This window comes from Haliotis rubra, unplaced genomic scaffold (assembly GCF_003918875.1).
Source record: "Haliotis rubra isolate DU_JTF1 unplaced genomic scaffold, ASM391887v1 Scf47, whole genome shotgun sequence".
Classification (NCBI taxonomy): Eukaryota; Metazoa; Mollusca; class Gastropoda; order Lepetellida; family Haliotidae; genus Haliotis; species Haliotis rubra.
In genome coordinates, this window is record NW_025767157.1 from 384851 (window position 1) to 405618 (window position 20768).

A 20768-nucleotide genomic window follows, 5' to 3' on the forward strand; every position below is an offset into this window, starting at 1 on the left:
CGTAGGCCGTTTCAAATATACCCCATAAACACCTTATTGGATACGTGTTTAAGGTTAAGGCACGTAATGCTATACAGACGAGTGCCAGTAAATGCAATTATTCATTTGTTTCAACCACAAAATGATACTGAAAGTCAGCCTGACGATTATTATGGTCGGTGGGGTGTGGCGTACCTATATTATGTGCAACCACTTGTGACATATGTCCCCATATTTCGCTCACCACCTCGCGTGTTTAAATTTCTTCCTTGGCTTGAGTGTGGGTTTGGGGACCCGTTCTTCTGTGTCATGTTTCGCTCGATCTAGGGGCAGGGAAACTGAACTAAGACCCATATCTGGCTTTGTGTAGACACGAATCCTCCTCACCGGCAGGTTACAATCATTAAACACCTCCTATATTACTGTCTGGGTGTCGGTGTATACAGCCTATATACCCTGCGTTAGCCCGTCGGCTCAGACGGTGTCCTCGTCACAAAGGTGGTGCGTCTGCTATTTTGCGCTGATGACGTAGCGACAGTGGTACTATAGCTAATGCTTCAAATGAAATCCATTTAGATTTGGCATCATGAAGTTTAGTGTTGTCGATGTCGGTGATGGCGATGTCGGTGTTGATGGAACGATCTACCTCGGGGCGTTATCTAAGAAACTACCAGTAATTGCAATCTTAAACTGCTCCAGCTTTATCTGTTCGCATTAATATTCAATGATTTAATATCCGGAGGGATCCGATCATGCGACCAGGGAATCAGATGATTGAGATAAGTACGTGCGACCTTCATAGGAGGAGCATGGCCGCATGTTCGCGTCTGTCGGCAGGGACGACGACATCCCCACCCAGGGAAACACCGCCGGGCGCCGCCTTCCGCCAGGGTAAGGACAGGCCAAGAGCCAGACTTGACCATCCAGTCAGATCTGTTAACAAGAAAGGGGCACCATATCGTCATGTTCCCCACAGCCAGAAACCCCCACATCTCGTGCAGCGACGCAACGCACGAGAACGTCGTCGTGTTCAGGCCGTCAACGGTGCCTTTTCCCGACTCCGCAAACACGTTCCGTATGAGCCGAAACACAAGCGGTTGTCCAAGGTGAAGACTCTCCGGGTGGCTATAGACTACATAAGACAGCTGGAAGACATGATCACGGACCATGACAGACGCGCACGTGACGCTAGGAGGGATTGTGGAGGACATCAGGTTTACGTCAACTCTGACATTCATAACATCGTCGACGGCGGCCGGAACTGGATGCAAGGCCAACCGGTAAGTGTAAAAACACCTGGTTGTCCAACACTTACAAGAACATTCCAGGTCGTTTTAAAGCAACTTCCGAGTTGTCTATTCATTACAAAACATGTTTGGGTTTGTCTGGTCGTTGTTAAACCACTTCCGGGTTGTCTAGGCGTGGTAAAACCACTTCCTGGTTGACTAGTCGTTGTAAAACCGCTATCAGAATGTCTAATCGTTAGAAAACAATTTCCAGTGTATTTCGTAGTTGTAATACACATTCCAGATTGTCAAGTCGATATAAAACAACTTAAATGATGACTAGTCGTTATAAAACTCCAGGTTGACTAGTTATAAAACTCCAGGTTGACTAGTCGTTATATAACTCAAGGTTGACTAGTCGTTATAAAACTCCAGGTTGAATAGTCGTTATAAAACCACTAACAGGTTGCCTCGTCGTTGTAAAACAACTAACAGGTTGAAAAGTTATGAAACCAGTTCCAGGTTGTCTATTTGTTATAAAACATGTTCCACGTTGTCTAGTCGATGTGAAACAACTTACGTTTGTCTGGTTGTTACGAAAACAACTTCCAGGTTATATAGTAGTTAGAAATGATCTAGTCGTTATGGATGTAAGGTCAACTGCTGAGTGTTAAAGAACCTCGTTGACTCGTCTATATACGCTTTCCGGATTCTCTAGTTTTTTTATAATATCTCATGTTTATTACCGTTATGAAAATTAATACCAGCACAGTACTAAATTTCTGCTATGGCTGTCAACAATACCCGGATATCTAGTCGCTATTAAACTCTGTGTATGTTGTCTAGTCCTATAAATTACATGTCAGGATAAAATATCAGGTTGTGCTGTAATTAGAAAAAACATTCTCCGTGTTGTCTACTTATGAAACACTTGGATATAAATTGTTATTCAGCTGAGGGAGAAGGGGGGTGGGGGTTGTTATAGGTGAGGCTGAAGAGTGAGAGGGTTGCCAGGTAGGAATTATTGGGGAGAGACCGAGGGAAAACAGGGGAAATCTTTGGCTAGATGAAGGGGTGGAATCATGTATTTGTCAGGGATGGGGATGGAGATTGTGGGTGTGTGTATAGATATCGGATATAGATATACGAAGATAGGGATTGTAAGGATATGGAGTGAGAGATTTCCTATGGCGAGAATAGGGTGAGGTTAAGGGACGAGGAATAGGGTCTGTGGAGAGGAGTTGGGGATTAGATTGGAGTGAGTGAGTTAGGTTTTACGTCGCTGTTAGCAATATTCCAGCAATATCACGGCGGGGGACACTAGAAATGGGCTTCCCACATTGTACCCATTTGGGGAATCGAACTCGAGCCTTCAGCAAACGTTTTTACACAAGGCTACCCCAGATTAGATTAGAACAAATAAGGGGTACCTTTTTTTCTAAACAAGTAAAATACTTCAGAAAAAAAATTAAACGTACTGTGAAAATATAAATAATTTTATTTGTTTTATGTAACTATTGTTTGCTGGCTGAGTAGGTTAAAGAGCTGACTTTGTGTGCTGGCGATTCGGTACCTCACTCTAACAGTGTGGGTTCCAATCCCTGATGGGACTCCGCCGAAAAACGTTCTTTTTGAGTGTAATCCCAAATATAACAAGTGTTGCCAAAGATCTGTGTGAGTTTATTTATTCAACCGAATCTAACATATAGTTCCCCATCTATTCATTGAGGCATATGTGAGGTTCCCCATCTATTCATCGGTGCATAAATCTAGTTCCCCATCTATTCACTTTTACATACGTCAATTTCCCCATCTATTCATGTTTGAATTAGTCGAGTTCCCCATCTATTCACTGTTGAATAAGTCAAGTTCCCATCTATTCACTGTTGAATAAGTCAATTTCCCATCTATTCACTGTTGAATAAGTCAAGTTCCCACCTATTCACTGTTGAATAAGTCAAGTTCCCATCTATTCACTGTTGAATAAGTCAAGTTCCCATCTATTCACTGTTACATAAGTCAAATTCCCATCTATTCACTGTTGAATAGGTCAAGTTCCCCATCTATTCACTGTTGAATAAGTCAAGTTCCCAATCTATTCACTGTTGAATAAGTCAAGCTCCCCATCTCTTCACTGTTGAATAAGTCAAATTCCCATCTATTCGCTCCTGATAAATCAAGTTCCCATCTCTTCACTGTTGAATAAGTCAAGTTCCCCATCCATTCACTGTTGAATAAGTCAAGTTCCCCATCTATTCACTGTTGAATAAGTCAAGTTCCCAATCTATTCACTGTTGAATAAATCAAGTTCCCATCTCTTCACAGTCAAGTTCCCATCTATTCACTGTTGAATAAGTCAAGTTCCCCATCTATTCACTGTTGAATAAGTCAAGTTCCCAATCTATTCACTGTTGAATGAGGTCAAGCTCCCCATCTCTTCACTGTTGAATAAGTCAAATTCCCATCTATTCGCTGCTGATAAATCAAGTTCCCATCTCTTCACTGTTGAATAAGTCAAGTTCCCCATCTTTTCAACTGACATGTCCTGTTCCAGGAAGTGCAGCCAGGACAACCAAGAAGATGTGGTCGCCTCGTGCACTTTCCCTCGTCATGCGCACAAGTGAATGTCCACTCCAATGGCTATCTCGATCTCTGCGGGGGTCACTGATGTGACGCAACTGACCTGTCAGAGACATTGGCAATGGACCTGTTCATCGTGCGAAGATATATCCAGTCACCTCGACTTATTTCAAAACATTTCTGGTCGAATGTGCGCTGGATGGAGTCGTGTGAAGGACAAAATTGTCACCAGATCCCGATGGACCACGAGGTTGAAGAAACTGAAGTGGAACCCTGTGTTGTGTGGCATGATCTAGGTGTTGTTCTATAAGACTGGCCGTACGTGGAGATTTCGGGACAGAACTCATCCTGAACAACTAATGTTTGACGTTTTTAATGGGTCGGACGGCCAGGCTAGAGGACATGATTAACTGGAGCGATGTTCATAATATCATTCACCGGATTGTCTGGATCATCTTCTGTTATATACAGCTGCCGTCATATAGCTGAATATTGTTGACCACAGTGTTAAACAACAACAGCAAACAACAACAACAACACACACAACACACACACACACACACACACACACACACACACACACAAACTGCATGTCAGACACGGTGGGGGTTTAGTCTGTTGACGTGCTGAAATTCAGGATGACGGTGCTGATGACGATGCCAACGTCGTACCGCTGATTACTTCGCTTTCTGTACCTGATGCCTGTTCTGTTGCCGCCATAGTAAACGAACCAAATATTGATCATGAACTCAAGAAAATCGAACTTTCCACAGACAATATCCAATTCACCATGCGAGTGGAAAAGACAGTGGAGGAATACCTGCCGCAGTTGGGGATTAGCCACTATTCCACGACAGACCCAGCAAATAAACACAGTGTATTGTAGTGAGGATACAGCATAGGCATAATCACTGTATGTGAGAGGGACGGATGACTGAGTCAGTGTACAGCAAGCTTTATTTGAGGCACAGATGGAGTATTCTACCTTATCCTTCTTCCACTGATGCGGAGGTTTTGTGCAGATCCGACAGGTAGTGATGCACTGGTGGCGCGAGTTATCTGCAGCTAGGATAAGTGATACAGGCTATTTATTGAAACTGGATTAACGCTGATGACACATTGTGCTTTCTCGGTGAATATCCACTTCACCATGTAAACGTCATTGTTTGTTCGGTGGACTAAACTGACGTTCAAAAGAAAGTACACACCTGATTCTTTGGTAAAATATTTTCTTTAAAACAGAATTAATATTTAAAAAATGTTTTGATTCTGCCTTGTCACAAACATTATGCAAGTGTTTCCGAAACCCCACAGATATCGTACCCAATTACAACATTGCTTGAAAAATATTTATATTTTGGGAGGGAATAGCCCCAAAATACCAGGTGTATACTTACTTTTGTACGTCAGTATAGTTACATTTGCATTGATGATAGTATTACATTCTGTCAGGTGACTCATAAACGACGTTAAGCTTAGTCTACGAATCTGAAACAAACAAATGATCTATTTTGTGTATGGCGTTCGGCTGAAGAAAGTGATGGAATAATGTCATATTCTTAGTTTTCTAAAAAAAATAATCCTCAGCCCTCCGATCCAAAAAGGACTAAACAATATATCACATTTGCGAAGAATTTCTTCAGCCACTCGCCTGGCCAAGTAACTGTGTTTACGGGCCTCGTGGAATCGCTCTGACTGTGGTTTAAAACATTCATTTGACAGTGTCTAAAGTATTTATGTGTATTAATTATTTCATCTACAGCATATAAAACAGCAGCGACTTTCACAGCACAAGTGTATTATATTCTCATTCACTTATGATAAATACCCTGATCTATTCGATGGCATAGAACCGTTTCAGAAATGACGTGGCAATGGCTATACCTCCGAACCTCGGATCAGTGATCTCACACGAACATTGTCACGACTTAATGGTTGGTTTGATTGGTCGGCTATTTTCGGGTCGGGTCCAATGGTGAATGTGTCCGGGATATGGATGATATCAATATTGAGATATTATACCCTTGATAACCGAGGATGATATTCAACGTGATAGTGGTAAAAATAAAACATTGTTCGTCGACGTCTTCTTCGCTGTGTAAGATATCGGTGTTCGTGGTGTATACATAGCGTTCGCTGTGAATTACATCAGTGTTCGCTGTTTATAACATAGGTGTTCTTTGTTTATAACTTAGGTGTTCGCTATTTGTAACATACGTGTTCGCTATTTATAACATTTTCCTTGTGCGGCTAGGAGAAGTTTCATCTAGCAGTGCCTGAAGATGTTTGTATGTTGGAACAATGCGTTAATGTTTAATGTGATTAAATCTGGTCGCCAGTTTAATAGTCATTGTGTTTTACATTCACATTCTTCTATTTTAAAAATTCATGGTCCAGTACAGGGATGATTATGAGTGCCAAAACCTTCATCAGTGTGTATATTTTCCTAAATATTTAAAATTCACTCCAGGCTAAAAAGATAAATAGTTTATTCTGACACATGTCAATGTGACATGGACCGTACACAACATTAAAATAATTCATATACCCTACAACAATTAGTCTTAAACCGGCGCGTCTATGCAGATTACAGGACCAGATCACATACAGTAAACTACGATTATATAACGAACTAGATCGAAGTTCGTTATAATCGTAGTTCGTTACACACGCATTTGCACTAAATATACAGCAAGTGGGCAGGTTAAAAAGTCTTCGTTATATTCTTCGGTTCGTTGTAAGGATCGATGTTCGGTATACGCAGGTCACTGTAGTTACAACCAAGTGGTCTTTACGGTACATGTTTTCCACTGCATTTGGTATATGAGAACACTGGTATCGGTGCAAGCTCCTCACGAAAAAAGTCTTCTTGACGTTTCACACTAGAGGGAATCCTTAAATCTAGTCAGGTTGGATGAACTATATATATTCAGTGGAAACACATCCCTCGACTGAAACTAATAAGCAGTGAAGTTTCTAGCTTAGAAAAACGGGGAAACGTATCTGTGTATACCAGCCACATACAAAAATGTGTATTGTTAAAATTCTTTCTAAATTTGAAAATGAAACAACATCTATGTGACAACGGTCTGTCAAAAATCCGGCCTGGGCCAAACAATCCAATGATTGACATGGGCATCGATCTCCGATGACATGCATCAAAACAGTCAACGAGCCTGACCACCCGATCCCGTTAGCCGCCTCTTGTATGCATTGTTGAACATAAATTCTAACCCGGATCTTTACGGGTTCGACGTTAGTCACTGGAAATTAAACGGGATCTTGATATCTGGACACATCTACAAATACAACAGACTTCCACCACAAGCGAGGTTGACAGACATGAAGGGTTTCTCCATGACGTTGCGTCAGGATAGATGGTATGACGGGACGACGTGTATGTATGCCGTTAACGTTTCCTGGCGGTGTTGGGGACCCGTATCCATCTATCATGTCTTGGTGTCGTGACGCGTGGACGTCCTCCACGTGGCGATCAGCAACCTCGTTATGGTTCTGATAACGTCTGAAATACTGAAATGGTGTTTCCGTGGCCATGGAAATATGCAGTCACCTCCCCAACGGTCCATCCCAACAGACTCATGACAATTAAGCATCCACGTGTCCCATGCACGTCATTGAGATGCACGAACGTGCTGAACGTGCCCATGTCGACTGCTCGTGCAACTGCGCCAACGGATTGTCCCGTATAGTGATGTGACGATTTATCGATACGCATCGATACATCGATCCATGGGCCGCCGATACAGTGAATCGATACAAAGTTTTACATTGTCGTATATCCCGATACGATACTTCAAATGGGCAACGATACATCGATGTTTAACTTTGAATATTGCCGAATCGCGATATCTGTCAAGAAAAAGACTCACTTTTGTTTGATGATTAAAATATTTGCTTACTTATTTTCCCTTTATAAGTAAACGTTTTCTCGGAAATTCTTGCGTCAAGAACTGTGTCAGACATAGCGCTCACATGTTATTATCATTCACAAAGTCCGTGTATAAACTTAATTATCTCGTTTCCGAATGAACATTGAAAAACGCTGGCGGAATTTGACGAAATACTTTAAAATGGTTTTGTTTTGATATTCAGGTGTTTTATAGTTGGTGTTAGAATTAAATATTTTAGTATCGTGATACGTATCGTATCGTCACCCTTATATCGGGATTCGTATCGTATCGCAGCTTCAGTGCACGATACTTTGGCAATATATCGTCGTGACTAAAATTTTAGCATCGTGATGTATCGTATCGCAGGTTGTATGCCAATACCAGCACTAGTCCCGTATAAAGCCTACACTCGCTCACGTTGCTGGTTTGTGGGTCGCGGTTCACTTGGGTTTTTTAATTTGATCTTAGCAGGTTTCACGAGTTTTCCTGTTTAGTTATGTATGTGTGTCTGCATCCCAGCGCATGTGCTATCCCTAAGGTGATCACGTGACGTGATTGTTGTGTTTCATGAGGTGAGGTGAGGTGAGGTGAAATTGGGTTTAACGTCGCGCTGGAGAATATTTCGCTCATATGACGACGTGCATGCGTGTGTATGTGTATGTGCGGCTGCTTGTACTAGCCCAGACTTAAGCTGGTTTTATAGTGCTAGCTCACTGAGATACCATGCTGCAGTGAAGCATGAATACCCCACTCAGACACATTATACTGACTCCAAGCCGACCAGTCCTTGTTGTACCCATTAATGCCGAGCGCCAGGCAGGGACCAACAAGTACCATATTTTAACGTCTTTTGGTATGACGCGGTCGGGGATCGAACCCGCGATCTTCCGCTCTCACCACGGAGGCGGTCTTGTGTTTCATGACCAAATGTTTCACGTGAGTCCCCAAGACCATGTTCAAATAGCCCACATTACCATCACTACCTATAACTTGGATTTCAGGTTTCTAATTTTGTTGAGTATATTATGTATATGACAAATGCAATGTTGTTGATTTCTTGCTCCCGGCTGGATACAATTATTTCATGAAACTTTTGAGGTACCTTATTTTCGGCAAAAAGCTCAGTCAACGCTCAGCCAAGCCAAGGAGATACGTGAGATCTGTCACATAAATACTAGTCGGTCTACAGCAGCATGTCACGTTGGACTGAGATTTGTGACCAATATGGAGATGGCGTTGTCACAATGTCTACAAAGGCAGTCTGTCCTGAATCCACCCAAAGTGCCTCAGCGACGTAACGCCATTGTAGCATTCAAAGACGGGTGACCAGTTTATTGCGATGCAGTGCTCGGTTTCACGGAATGTCTCACTTTAAGCGGAGCTGCTTCGCACATTTCCCTGTCTGGTAAGGGATACATGCCTCTTTAAGCATCGTTTAGTACAGCTTGTATAAGCTACATGGAGATGTATTACATTAGCAGGTATACGTTAAGACACTGCGAAAATAACAAAAACACATAATGTTTATAACGACGATTGTGCAATATTTCACAGGTAAAAGGCGGGCGGATTATATGAGGGCAGTGGGTTGTAAAACCCAGTTTAGAGCAGACCATGCTACTGACTGAGGAAGCGACCCAACTTTCATAAACGTGGCGGTAGCGAAAAAATATGAACTATACTAGAATATGCATGAAAATATGCATGTAATTATGCTTCAGACTGATAGAAAAAAAAAGAAATATCCCGCCTCACTCCCAACCCATTCCAAGCAATGTTGCCGAAGCATGACTGTCGGAAGCGCGAGAAATTGTTTCAAAATTGTACTCTTGTCAAGAATCAAACGAGGGCCACCTCACGTGGAGAGTAAACACTTTAACCATAGTGCTCCGCTTCGCCCAATTTATCATCAATGTCGTCGTATATAAAGTGTGTATGGAGTAATTGTTACCATCCTAGATTATCACTTATAAATGTTTCTGAAGGGATGCTACAGAACAATTGTGAAGAAGACAAGATTGCATGGAGACCTGAATGTTTACAATTTGAATATGTAAAAGCTTTGGGATTTCATCGTATCTAAGTATTTCATTCTTAACTAGTAAATAATTCATTTTACTAATTTAGTTTCTATTAAATCAATACAAAATAGATTTTATGACCAAACTTACTGGATTTAGTTATTGAAACAATGTGTTTTCAGGGTCGTAGCTACCATTTTAAAAAAAGGCCCGGGCTTACACATGATTGTTGCTAAAAAGGTTGGGCAAGCCCTCAATACTAGCTAAATATAAAGTTTTGCAACCTATCAGGCTTAAACGAAAAAATTGGTTTGCTACGCGCCTGGTTTCCATTACTAAAATTAACTCTGTTTTACCAAAATGAAAGTATTTCAATGCGTACGTATCCTCCAGCTAAGATATACAACTTAGACCACGAGGCCACCAGTGTTACCACTTAGTAATGACTTTGTTCTTAAAATGGACCGATCGACAAGCCGAAAGCCCGGGTTCGATTCCCGACTTGGGTACAAGCCCATTTTGCTAAAACCAACTGACTCACTGCTTGTTTCATTCTCTGTAAACATAGGCAATGGGTTTAACTTTTACTGGGGACTCCTATCAGGGGACAGAATGGTTGGGTAGCTTAGTGGGTAGAAAAATATGTGAAGCATATGTGTCCCACGCCGTAATATTAGTGGAATATTGCCAAAAGCGGCGTAAAATCATACTCACTCACACTTTCATATTAGTGTTGCGTGTGGACGTAACAGAAGAACATGCTGTCTTTTGTTAATTATATGAAATGAATAAGAAACTAAAGAACAGAAACAAACTGTTGAAAGCGGCTTTAACCAATCTCACGCTTCCACTTAACCAGTTAAGAGAATGCAATTATCACGTACAATACTTCATCCAGCTCAAGAAGCATCATCCCTCCCCCTCCTCCCCTTCACGAGTAAACATCTCTAATCCCGTCATATGTACCTGTCGGTGGTGACGAGAGCTCACCCTTTCATTCTTTACTTGGGAAAGTTCATCAAGATTAGTTCTAATCTCCATGATCGTGTTAGCTGCAAATCAAGGCCTGGCAACAAGCAACTCTGGTGTTGATGAATCGTCCTCTGTGAGGCGAAAGAAAAACTCGTCTGTTCTCGGGTTTAATTGCTACAAAAGAGGTCTAAACTCCTCTAATTTCCAGCTCCCCTGTGGAGCACAGCGTGACCTGTGACCCCCGTTGCCGGTAACGACCTTCTGTGAGATGGATACGCAGATCAGGTGACCTGGCTTAGACTGGGGATTAGCATATGTTAGGATTTCGGGTTTGTTTCCAACACATTAAGTGATGAGGTATTGTTGAAGATATGTTTATTGAAATACTGACGACTTGTAGATCTCTGGGGCTTTTCACCTGTGCTGGAAGTGAGGCCGGCGTCTTCAAGGGGAAGACGCATGTAGCGTTCCCACAGTCGGGCTTCTTGTGTCCCACCCCCTCTCCCCTTTTTACAACGCCGGACATTCGATATGAGAATCACATCAACACACGGTACATTCTCAGGGGAGGGATTTTCGGCGTTTTATTTGATCTTTGTTGGACTAGTGTAGATTAGGGTTGACCTCGTTAAAAAATATCACCCCAACATTCATAAAGTGGTATGTATCATATTCTTCATCTTTCAAGGTCATGTGCCCTTTGATGGGACGTGTAGTTTGCGTGGCTTATAATGTACTTTGTTGATAACGGTTTTCTTTGTCCAATTTGAATCCGATTAAACAAAGGAGCTTTGTACAAGCGTTCCTCTTGGTGCCGCCATCATGATTGAGGAATGATTGCAGTCAATCAAACGGTATCGAGATGCTGCATGATAGATCCAATACCTCAGTCTTACAATGGAATCATGGTTGTTGATTAAAGCTGTATGTGATGTGACTGACATCAGTACATGTACCACGCGCTGGGCATCAACCCGGAGTAGGCTATGTAACATTACAGCAGCATGGAAACTGTGTACAGGGAACAATGTTGCACTATTCAAGTGAAAGGAGCGGTCAGGGAACAATGTTGCACAACACTTGGAAGGGAGCTGTCAGGAAAACAATGTTGCACAACACTTGGAAGGGAGTGGTCAGGTAACAGTGTTGCACAACACGTGGAAAGGATCGGTCAGGTAACAATGTTGCACTATGCAAGGGAAGGGAGCGGTCAGGGAACAATGTTGCACAACACGTGGAAGGGAGCGGTCAGGGAACAATGTTGTACAATACGCGGAAAGGAGGCGGTCAGGGAACAATGTTGCACTATGCAAGGGAAGGGAGCGGTCAGGGAAACAGTGTTGCACAACACTTGGAAGGGAGCGGTCAGGGAAACAATGTTGTACAATACTCGGAAAGGGAACTGTGAGGGAACAATGTTTCACTATGCACGGGGTAGGGGTGTCCTGCGAACAACAGCACCCTGGACATTATGTTGCAGTATTCGTTGGGGAGAATACCCAGAGAATATTGTTTCACTATTCACGCATAAGAATAACCGAGGAGAATGATGTTGTACTATTTGCACGAAGGAATGTCTGGTGAATAATATTTTTTCGTTGGAAGCTACAGGGTAATATCTACCCGCTAAAATCAAGCTGATGTTGAAACATGCGCCGACTGCCATTTTACGATCGGCAAATAAGAATTAATGCAATTTGATTAAATCTAGAAATTGGCTGAAGGGTAAACGGGAAAAAGGGTCCTTTATATCCAAAATATCTTTTTACAGAATTCGTGTGTGTGTGTGTTTGTCTGTTTGTCAGCGATCTATCATGCTTTATGCCGAAGACGCCGTACTTTGTATGTTGAAGAAAGCCAAACGCGTTAGAATAAACAATGTTGGACAATACTTGGAAAGTAGCTGGTCGGGGAACAATGTTGCACTATTCAAGGAAAAGGAGCGGTCAGGAACAATGTTGCACAACACTGGGAAGGGAGCGGTCAGGAAAACAATGTTGCACAACACTTGGAAGGGAGCGGTCAGGGAAAACAATGTTGCACAACACTTGGAAGGGAGCAGGTCAGGGAAAACAATGTTGCACAACACTTGGAAGGGAGGGGTCAGGAAACAATGCTGCACAACACTGTGGAAAGGGAGCGGTCAGGTAACAATGTTGTACAATAATTAAGGAAAGGAGCGGTCAGGGGAACAATGTTGCACTATGCAGCGGAAGGGAGGGGTCAGGGAAACAATGTTGTGGCCAACACTATGGAAAGGGAGCGGTCAGAGGGAACAATGCTGTACAATATGCGGAAAAGGTGTCCTATGAACAATAATTTGGAAAGCACCCTCAGGGGACATTATGTTGCAGTATTCGTTGGGGAGAATACCCAGGAATATTGTTTCACTATTCACGCATAAGAAGTGGAGCGGAGGGAAAGAATGTTGTACTATTTGCACGAAGGAATGTCTGGTGAATAATATTTTTTCGTTGGAAGCTACAGGGTAATATCTACCCGCTAAAATCAAGCTGATGTTGAAACATGCGCCGAGGGGTGTCCTGCGAACAACAGCATGCCATTTTACGATCGGCAAATAAGAATTAGAATGATGTACAATTTGATTAAATCTAGAAATTGGCTGGAAGCTACAGGGTAATATCTGCAACGGGAAAAAGGTCCCAAACAAGAATATCCAAAATAATCTGAAGGTAAACGGAAAAAAGGTCCTTTATACAGAATTCGTGTGTGTGTGTTTGTCTGTTTGTCAGCGATCTATCATGCTTTATGCCGAAGACGCCGTACTTTGTATGTTGAAGAAAGCCAAACGCGTTGGAATACTTTCTATACCGGGAAAACGGGGGATAGTGAGGCTACGTCCTGCAACTCTCTGTGAAGAGCTGCGTATATTTGATCAAGGCATGTTTTCCCTGGGTTCGAATCCAGCATTCGCTCCACTGTCAGTCACCAGTACCATAGCGGAGTTACATAAGTGGTTGATACGAAGTTTCACTGACAGCATCGCAACATTCAGCTGAAAGGCATTGACATAACCGGTGGAATATTTCACAGAAGCAAGGGGCGGTAGCCTTGTGGTTAAAGCACTCGCTCGTCACGCCGAAGACCCGGGTTCGATTCTCCACATGGGTACAACGTGTGAAGCCCATTTCTGGTGTTCTAACACACACACACACACACACACACACACACACACACACACAGACAGACACACACACACAGAGAGAGAGACACACACACACACACACACACAGAGAGACACACACACACACACACACACACACACCCGTGTGATGTTGCTGGCATAAAACTAAACTCACTCACTCATGAAAGTACATTGTGTAAGTACGTTATACTTCATATGGAAATATTATGCAAAACATCTGATGTATTGTTGTATTATCAGGCATGTTCATGTGATCTTTAACTGGACCTTGACCTTTAAACAAGTTACATGTCTCTGATTGTAAACAGCTGTATGTTACACAAGCCATCACTAAATATATGCATAAAGCAAACTGCTAATGTTATCTTTGATCTATTCAAATATAGAATGTCATTGACAGTTCTTGATGCCACGGTTTTGCCACGTTTTATTTGGGCAACAGTTGGTTATATAAAACATGTCTCTGAAGTACAAGATGGAGAGGCTTTGCAGATTGTGATAGGTTAAAATGCTGTTCCCAGGATCTAGTATAATGTGTTAACAGATTTGTTCTACTTGTGGTGTTACGTGTTAAAATGCGCATCGCCTGATGAAACTCAGTGACAAAGGTAACAGCAGAAAGGCTCTGAAAGAGGGGCGGTGTAGCAACGCCTCAACAATGTCCACATTGGCTGTGTCCAAAATTTCGGCGATGGCGAGGCAGCTGTTGCACACCATTACTTCAGGTACAACTGACAGTCTATCAAACCACAAGGACTGAGCTCTGAACCAGTGTGGTCTTATTTGTGTTGACATACAAGGGCTGAGCAATATTACCGGTAAACCGGTATATACCGGTACAGTATCTCGCGATACGATTATCGCGATATGGTTCAGATTCTGCAATATATTGGGTCATTCAGACTTAGCTCCCTTTGAATAATCTGCCCTTGATTTCCATAGCAACTAAATGTGCTCTAAAGGTGCCAAATATATATGTTCTTAAATTTCTGTTGGTTTCATGACTATTTACAAGTGGAAGTGTCTTTATAAGTGGTTCCAAGGGTTCCCAATATTCTACCAAATGCTTTAAGTTTTGTGGGTTTGAATGGTTTCAAATGTGACGTTTTGGATGAATTAAGTGGCCTCAAATGGACCAATCTTTTAAGAAAAGCAAGATTTAAGGATGCTAACTTCTTGCTGTGAATAACACGACGTATCGGAATGTATGGTCACTCACTACTTCATCAGGTCATGGAGGAGCTAGCATACACTCCGAAACGTCGTGCTATTCACAATCAAGAAGTTGACAGCCATACATCTTGCTTTTCTTATACATTCCACTTCTAAATGCCCTTCAAAGATTTGACCAATCTTCTATTTGGATTTATTAGTAGAGCTTCTGGTTCTGACTGACCATTTTGTTTGTTTTATAATGGGACATATGTTATCAATTTATCAAAAAGGCCAAAATCTTATACTTTAGTATGTTTTGTACGACTGTATATAATGACATTCTTGAAGGTGTTTATACACATGTATTTATCACATGGAGCAGGATTACCATGGACACCTGTAAACACTGTTGAAAAGCAATAATACATTTTTCTAGTTACATAAAGGCATGATATAATGCATTCTGTGATACACTTAAAAATGCATTGTAACCATGGAAACGCCCTTGAATTCCATGTGTCCTAACAATTACTGTTTTGAAATGTATTTTGTCAGAAAACTGAATCTGTGAGGTGTCTTGTGATACCAAATACGTGGTGCTGTACGTCTACCATACTCAGCATTTAAGTGAATGAGTGAGTGCGTTTTGATGTAAGGTTTTATTAAGAATTCGCCAATTTGCACCGATTTTTATCATTTATTGAACTCATGACAATAATCTTTTCAACGTTACGAATTTGTTTTACAATGCATCAGTTCATGTTTAAACAGTACCTTTAAACAGTATGGAATATTTTGCAAAATTTAGTTAGGAACTGTTAAGTAAAGTAAGTGGCTATATTTACACTAGTGAGTCTAAACTTTTGAAAGGAAGTGTATATAGCAGTCATGTTCTCTGAAAAATAACATGGTTACTATGAAAACGCCACGAATTCCACTCTGACAACATTTGTTTTGGAAAACTAGAGATTCTAAGCTTTCCAGTGGTACCAAATACATCTTGCTATACCACCTGTAGACCTATCTCCTATAGTTTGCTATAGCCGTTTGTATGTAACAAATAGAAATGGCACAAAGCGAAGTCACCACACATATTTATTTTTTGTCGAAACACAATATCATTCTAATGAAGACATTATCTACGTTAGCGCAACACTCATATAGTCTGCTAATGTCCGGTCGTTCACGTATGACGTCAGGTAAGACAATCAGTTCCGGTTGGTGGAATCAGTACAAAAATGGCATTTTAACTGCCCGGACAATTCCTGGGTTGAGGCCAATTAAGGGTGGAGCCGTACACAGGTAAGGGGGAACAACATCCGGGCCCGAAGTCCAGCAAAAGGCCCAATTTGGCTTCCACGCCGCCTTCAGGTACGCTCAGCGATTACGGCCTAATCCGTCGAATTTTGAACAGTCAGCAGTGCCGATCCGTTCTGTGCTAATCGGTCGAATTTCAGACCGTGTTAACACACTGGGAGAGTCTAAGTACATTAATTAAGGGGTCGGAAGTAGCGTCATCCTCAGGTCACAGTCGGAATCTGTGCTTTCAGATCCTTCAGATGGTTGATAATCTTCATCAGATCCACCATCACTTCATCAGAGTGATCACCACCAAGCTCCCGTTGCGTAAGTTCAAATAAGTTTTGTTAATCCATTTAGAATGTGCTCTAGGCACACAAGTCACAGAAGACCGACAAAAAAAGGTGAAATGAATCTGATTGCCTTGAACAATTCTAAATGCTGGTCAAAGATTTGTCAGTGGGGTCTGTATGGACCCCATCAGTCCCCAGTAGGTTATGTGCAATATTACAACTATAATGGAAATTCTTTCTAAATCTTAAACCTGATTTTTAAAAAGAAGAAATGGTCAATGAAGATTACCCGACGTCCCATGAAGATAGTTTACCACTGAGCGATTCTATCACAATATTTATAGCCTTGGGGTCCATTTGGACCCCGCTCGATAAGACAAGGGTTAATGCATCAATTTCAATTTTGTACAAAAGTACAAACATAAAGAGAGTCCAAACATATATTTAATGCATCAATTTCTCATTGTATCATATGAGTAGGCAAAGATAAGTACAAAAGTACAACAATAAAGAGAGTCAAACCATCCAACACCCCTTGCGTCTTTTTCTTGGTATGATCCAATGTTTTGATAACTAATTAATAGCTAAGATGGCAGTGCTCATCCGTCGAATGCATTTTACTACTTTGAAATCAGAAATTCGAAGGATCGGTACGCGACCCACTCAGCGTGGTTGTAAACGGAAACTGAAGTGTAGAGGTGAGCGGTCCTGAAGTGTAGAAGATAACGATGTGACAGCATACAACATGAGTTCAGATTTCATCTGGGTAGCCCTGCCCCCGGGACTATGAAAGTGAGTTACTTCCATATGTTGTCTTAATTCTTAAAATATAGACTTAAGACTTAATTGTGTCTCAAATCGAGGATCATGAAGCTCGATCTTTGAAACAATCTGAAGTCTAAGACCAAATTTGATCGTAAGTCCTAAGACTGCCCCTGAGTAGACTTAGGGACCGTTCATAATTTATGGCCAGGGGGGTGATGATGATTTTTATGGAGAAGCATGTACAACGTGAATGCCCCTAATATTTATGTACAAAGTAAGTGACACTCACTGCATGTCATGTACAGAATCATGACAACCCTCCCCCCCCAAATTTTTAAGCATAACTGTAAAATATTTTTATGTACAAAATTGATAACCCCTAGAAACGTGTACAAAATTGATGACCCCTACCTCCTCAGAACACAATGGGTGACCCCCTTAAAATCATCATCACGCCCCACACGCCTCCACCCACCCCTTAGCCATAAATTATGAGCGGCCCCTTAAGACACAATTTGTAGTAGTAAAGATGGCTAAGAAAAACAAAACTTAAGACAAATTTCGCGCTAAGGGCAATTTTCAGACTTAGGATACTTTCGAGAGAGAGAATGTTTCAGAGAGGCATGCGTTGATCGACGTCCTCAGTTTGCGTTGAAGTGTAATATATCACAACTCATGGGAGATTACATCTCAAGGCTGCTAATGGCAACTTGGACAGAATTCGTTACCGGGGCGCTATCGTTCAAGAGCATGTTCTATCCTGTTGTGGAACCACAGCAACAGCGTCATGTTGCGGTGGGGGAAATCAACACAGGGCAATGCACACAGACATCTTGCACTTGTTGTAGCGGACATTTTGAGCCAGAAAACATTGATGAAATGCCATGGTCTTCTGTTTCTCCAAACCTCTCGCACCTGGAACATATCTGGGATGACATGGTAGCTCGGTTGAACCAGTCTTGGTGGACAGTTGTAACAACATCCCAGGTTGTTTTCATTCAGCTGGTGTCTTCACCATATCGCTGTGTTGGACACAGACGATGTTGTCGCCTTGCTACAAAACCCCTCTTTTAGAGCCTTCTGTCTTCTGTTGCCACGTATGACCTTCGAATTCGTCACTGACATTGATCAGAAGATCTGACATATTGTTAGTTTCAATAATATAACATTTACATCCCTTTATTTCAACCACAGTTACCTTTTCCGCTGGTATACATAATGTTTTCTTAATATTCGTTCGGTATGAGTTAGTGAGTGAGGTCTAACGCAGCTTTGAACAGTATTCCAGTTGTACCACGGCGTGGAGGTCAGCCTGTAGTGGCCGCTAAGATAATTACCAACCAGCCAGCACGGTCATGGTACTGGCAGACCAAGAACATACTTGGGACGAACCTCGATTCGAATTGTCATAGGTTTCTTACGAACCAAAGGGAAGCATAGTTCTATGCACAGCTAACGAGGACCACTGGGCCTCCGTTCTGTTACAGATCCATGAAATACGAGCATCAGGACATAAGCATGACTTTCGTTACCCCTTGTTGGATCACTGGATCACACCAATCTGTCCATATAACATTCCTAATGGGAATCGGATGGTCAGAAGCTGATACTGACTCATACAAATCTACATCATCCTGTGTGAAGCTGTCTGAGTGATATTGTTTAGCCAAGTGCTGTCTGGCTTACTCACACGTTTTGAAAGAGAGAAAAATATACGTTTAGGGTGGTCCTTACTTCCCACAGTCGATACAGACAGTACAATGCTGTTCCTGGAACATTTCCTGGCTTCAAAATGCAAACCGTTCTTTCCATACGCCCTGGTTATCTGGAGAGTTCACTGTCCTGCTCTCCATACAGTCTTCTTACTATGGGATCCTCTCAGGCTATCTGGAGAGTTCACTGTCCTGCTCCATACAGTCTTCTTACTGTGGGATCCTCTCTGGTTATCTGGAGAGTTCACTGTCCTGCTCCATACAGTCTTCTTACTGTGGGATCCTCTCAGGTTATCTGGAGAGTTCACTGTCCTGCTCCATACAGTCTTCTTACTGTGGGATCCTCTCAGGTTATCTGGAGAGTTCACTGTCACTGCTCCATACAGTCTTCTTACTGTGGAGGATCCCTCCTCAGGTTATCTGGGAGAGTTCACTGTCCTGCTCCATACAGTCTTCTTACTGTGGGATCCTCTCAGGTTATCTGGAGGTTCACTGTCCTGCTCCATACAGTACCTTCTTACTGTGGGATCCTCTCAGGTTATCTGGAGTGTCACTGTCCTGCTCTACAGTCTTCTTACTGTGGGATCCTCTCAGGTTATCTGGAGAGTTCACTGTCCTGCTCCATACAGTCTTCTTACTGTGGGACTCCTCCTCAGGTTATCTGGAGTTCACTGTCCTGCTCCATACAGTCTTCTTGCTGTGGGATCCTCTCAGGTTATCTGGAGAGTTCACTGTCTGCTCCATACAGTCTTACTGTGGGATCCTCTCTACAGGTTATCTGGAGTGTCTGTGTCCTGCTCCATACAGTCTTCTTACTGTGGGATCCTCTCAGGTTATCTGGAGTGTTCACTGTCCTGCTCCATACAGTCTTCTTACTGTGGGATCCTCTCAGGTTATCTGGAGTGTCCACTGGGTCCCTCCATACAGTCTTCTTACTGTGGGATCCTCTCAGGTTATCTGGAGTGTTCACTGTCCTGCTCCATACAGTCTTCTTACTGTGGGATCCTCTCAGGTTATCTGGAGAGTTCACTGTCCTGCTCCATACAGTCTTCTTACTGTGGGATCCTCTCAGGTTATCTGGAGAGTTCACTGTCCTGCTCCATACAGTCTTCTTACTGTGGGATCCTCTCAGGTTATCTGGAGAGTTCACTGTCCTGCTCCATACAGTCTTCTTACTGTGGGATCCTCTCAGGTTATCTGGAGAGTTCACTGTCCTGCTCCATACAGTCTTCTTACTGTGGGATCCTCTCAGGTTATCTGGAGTGTTCACTGTCCTGCTCCATACAGTCTTCTTACTGTGGGATCCTCTCAGGTTATCTGGAGTGTTCACTGTCCTGCTCCATACAGTCTTCTTACTGTGGGATCCTCTCAGGTTATCTGGAGTGTTCACTGTCCTGCTCCATACAGTCTTCTTACTGTGGGATCCCTCTCAGGTTATCTGGAGTGTTCACTGTCCTGCTCCATACAGTCTTCTTACTGTGGGATCCTCTCAGGTTATCTGGAGTGTTCACTGTCCTGCTCCATACAGTCTTCTTACTGTGGGATCCTCTCAGGTTATCTGGAGTGTTCACTGTCCTGCTCCATACAGTCTTCTTACTGTGGGATCCTCTCAGGTTATCTGGAGTGTTCACTGTCCTGCTCCATACAGTCTTCTTACTGTGGGATCCTCTCAGGTTATCTGGAGAGTTC

The 20768-nt window shown here is 42.4% G+C and overlaps 1 protein-coding gene across 1 annotated transcript; it reads left to right on the forward strand.

Moving 5' to 3' along the window:
• Positions 1–731: 731 nt before the first annotated feature.
• On the forward strand, positions 732–4278 carry LOC124290560 (achaete-scute complex protein T4-like). The gene is made up of 2 exons (XM_046727307.1): positions 732–1259; positions 3760–4278. The coding sequence occupies exons 1-2, from the start codon at positions 732–734 to the stop codon at positions 3871–3873; spliced, it is 642 nt and encodes a 213-aa protein (XP_046583263.1). The 3' UTR covers positions 3874–4278.
• Positions 4279–20768: the final 16490 nt, after the last annotated feature.

Bases quoted from the DNA above. Each gene is read 5' to 3' on its own strand.
- LOC124290560 (XM_046727307.1), top strand. From the start codon at position 732: ATGCGACCAGGGAATCAGATGATTGAGATAAGTACGTGCGACCTTCAT. The intron at 1,260-3,759 runs GTAAGTGTAAAA...GTCCTGTTCCAG, and splicing joins ACTGGATGCAAGGCCAACCG to GAAGTGCAGCCAGGACAACC.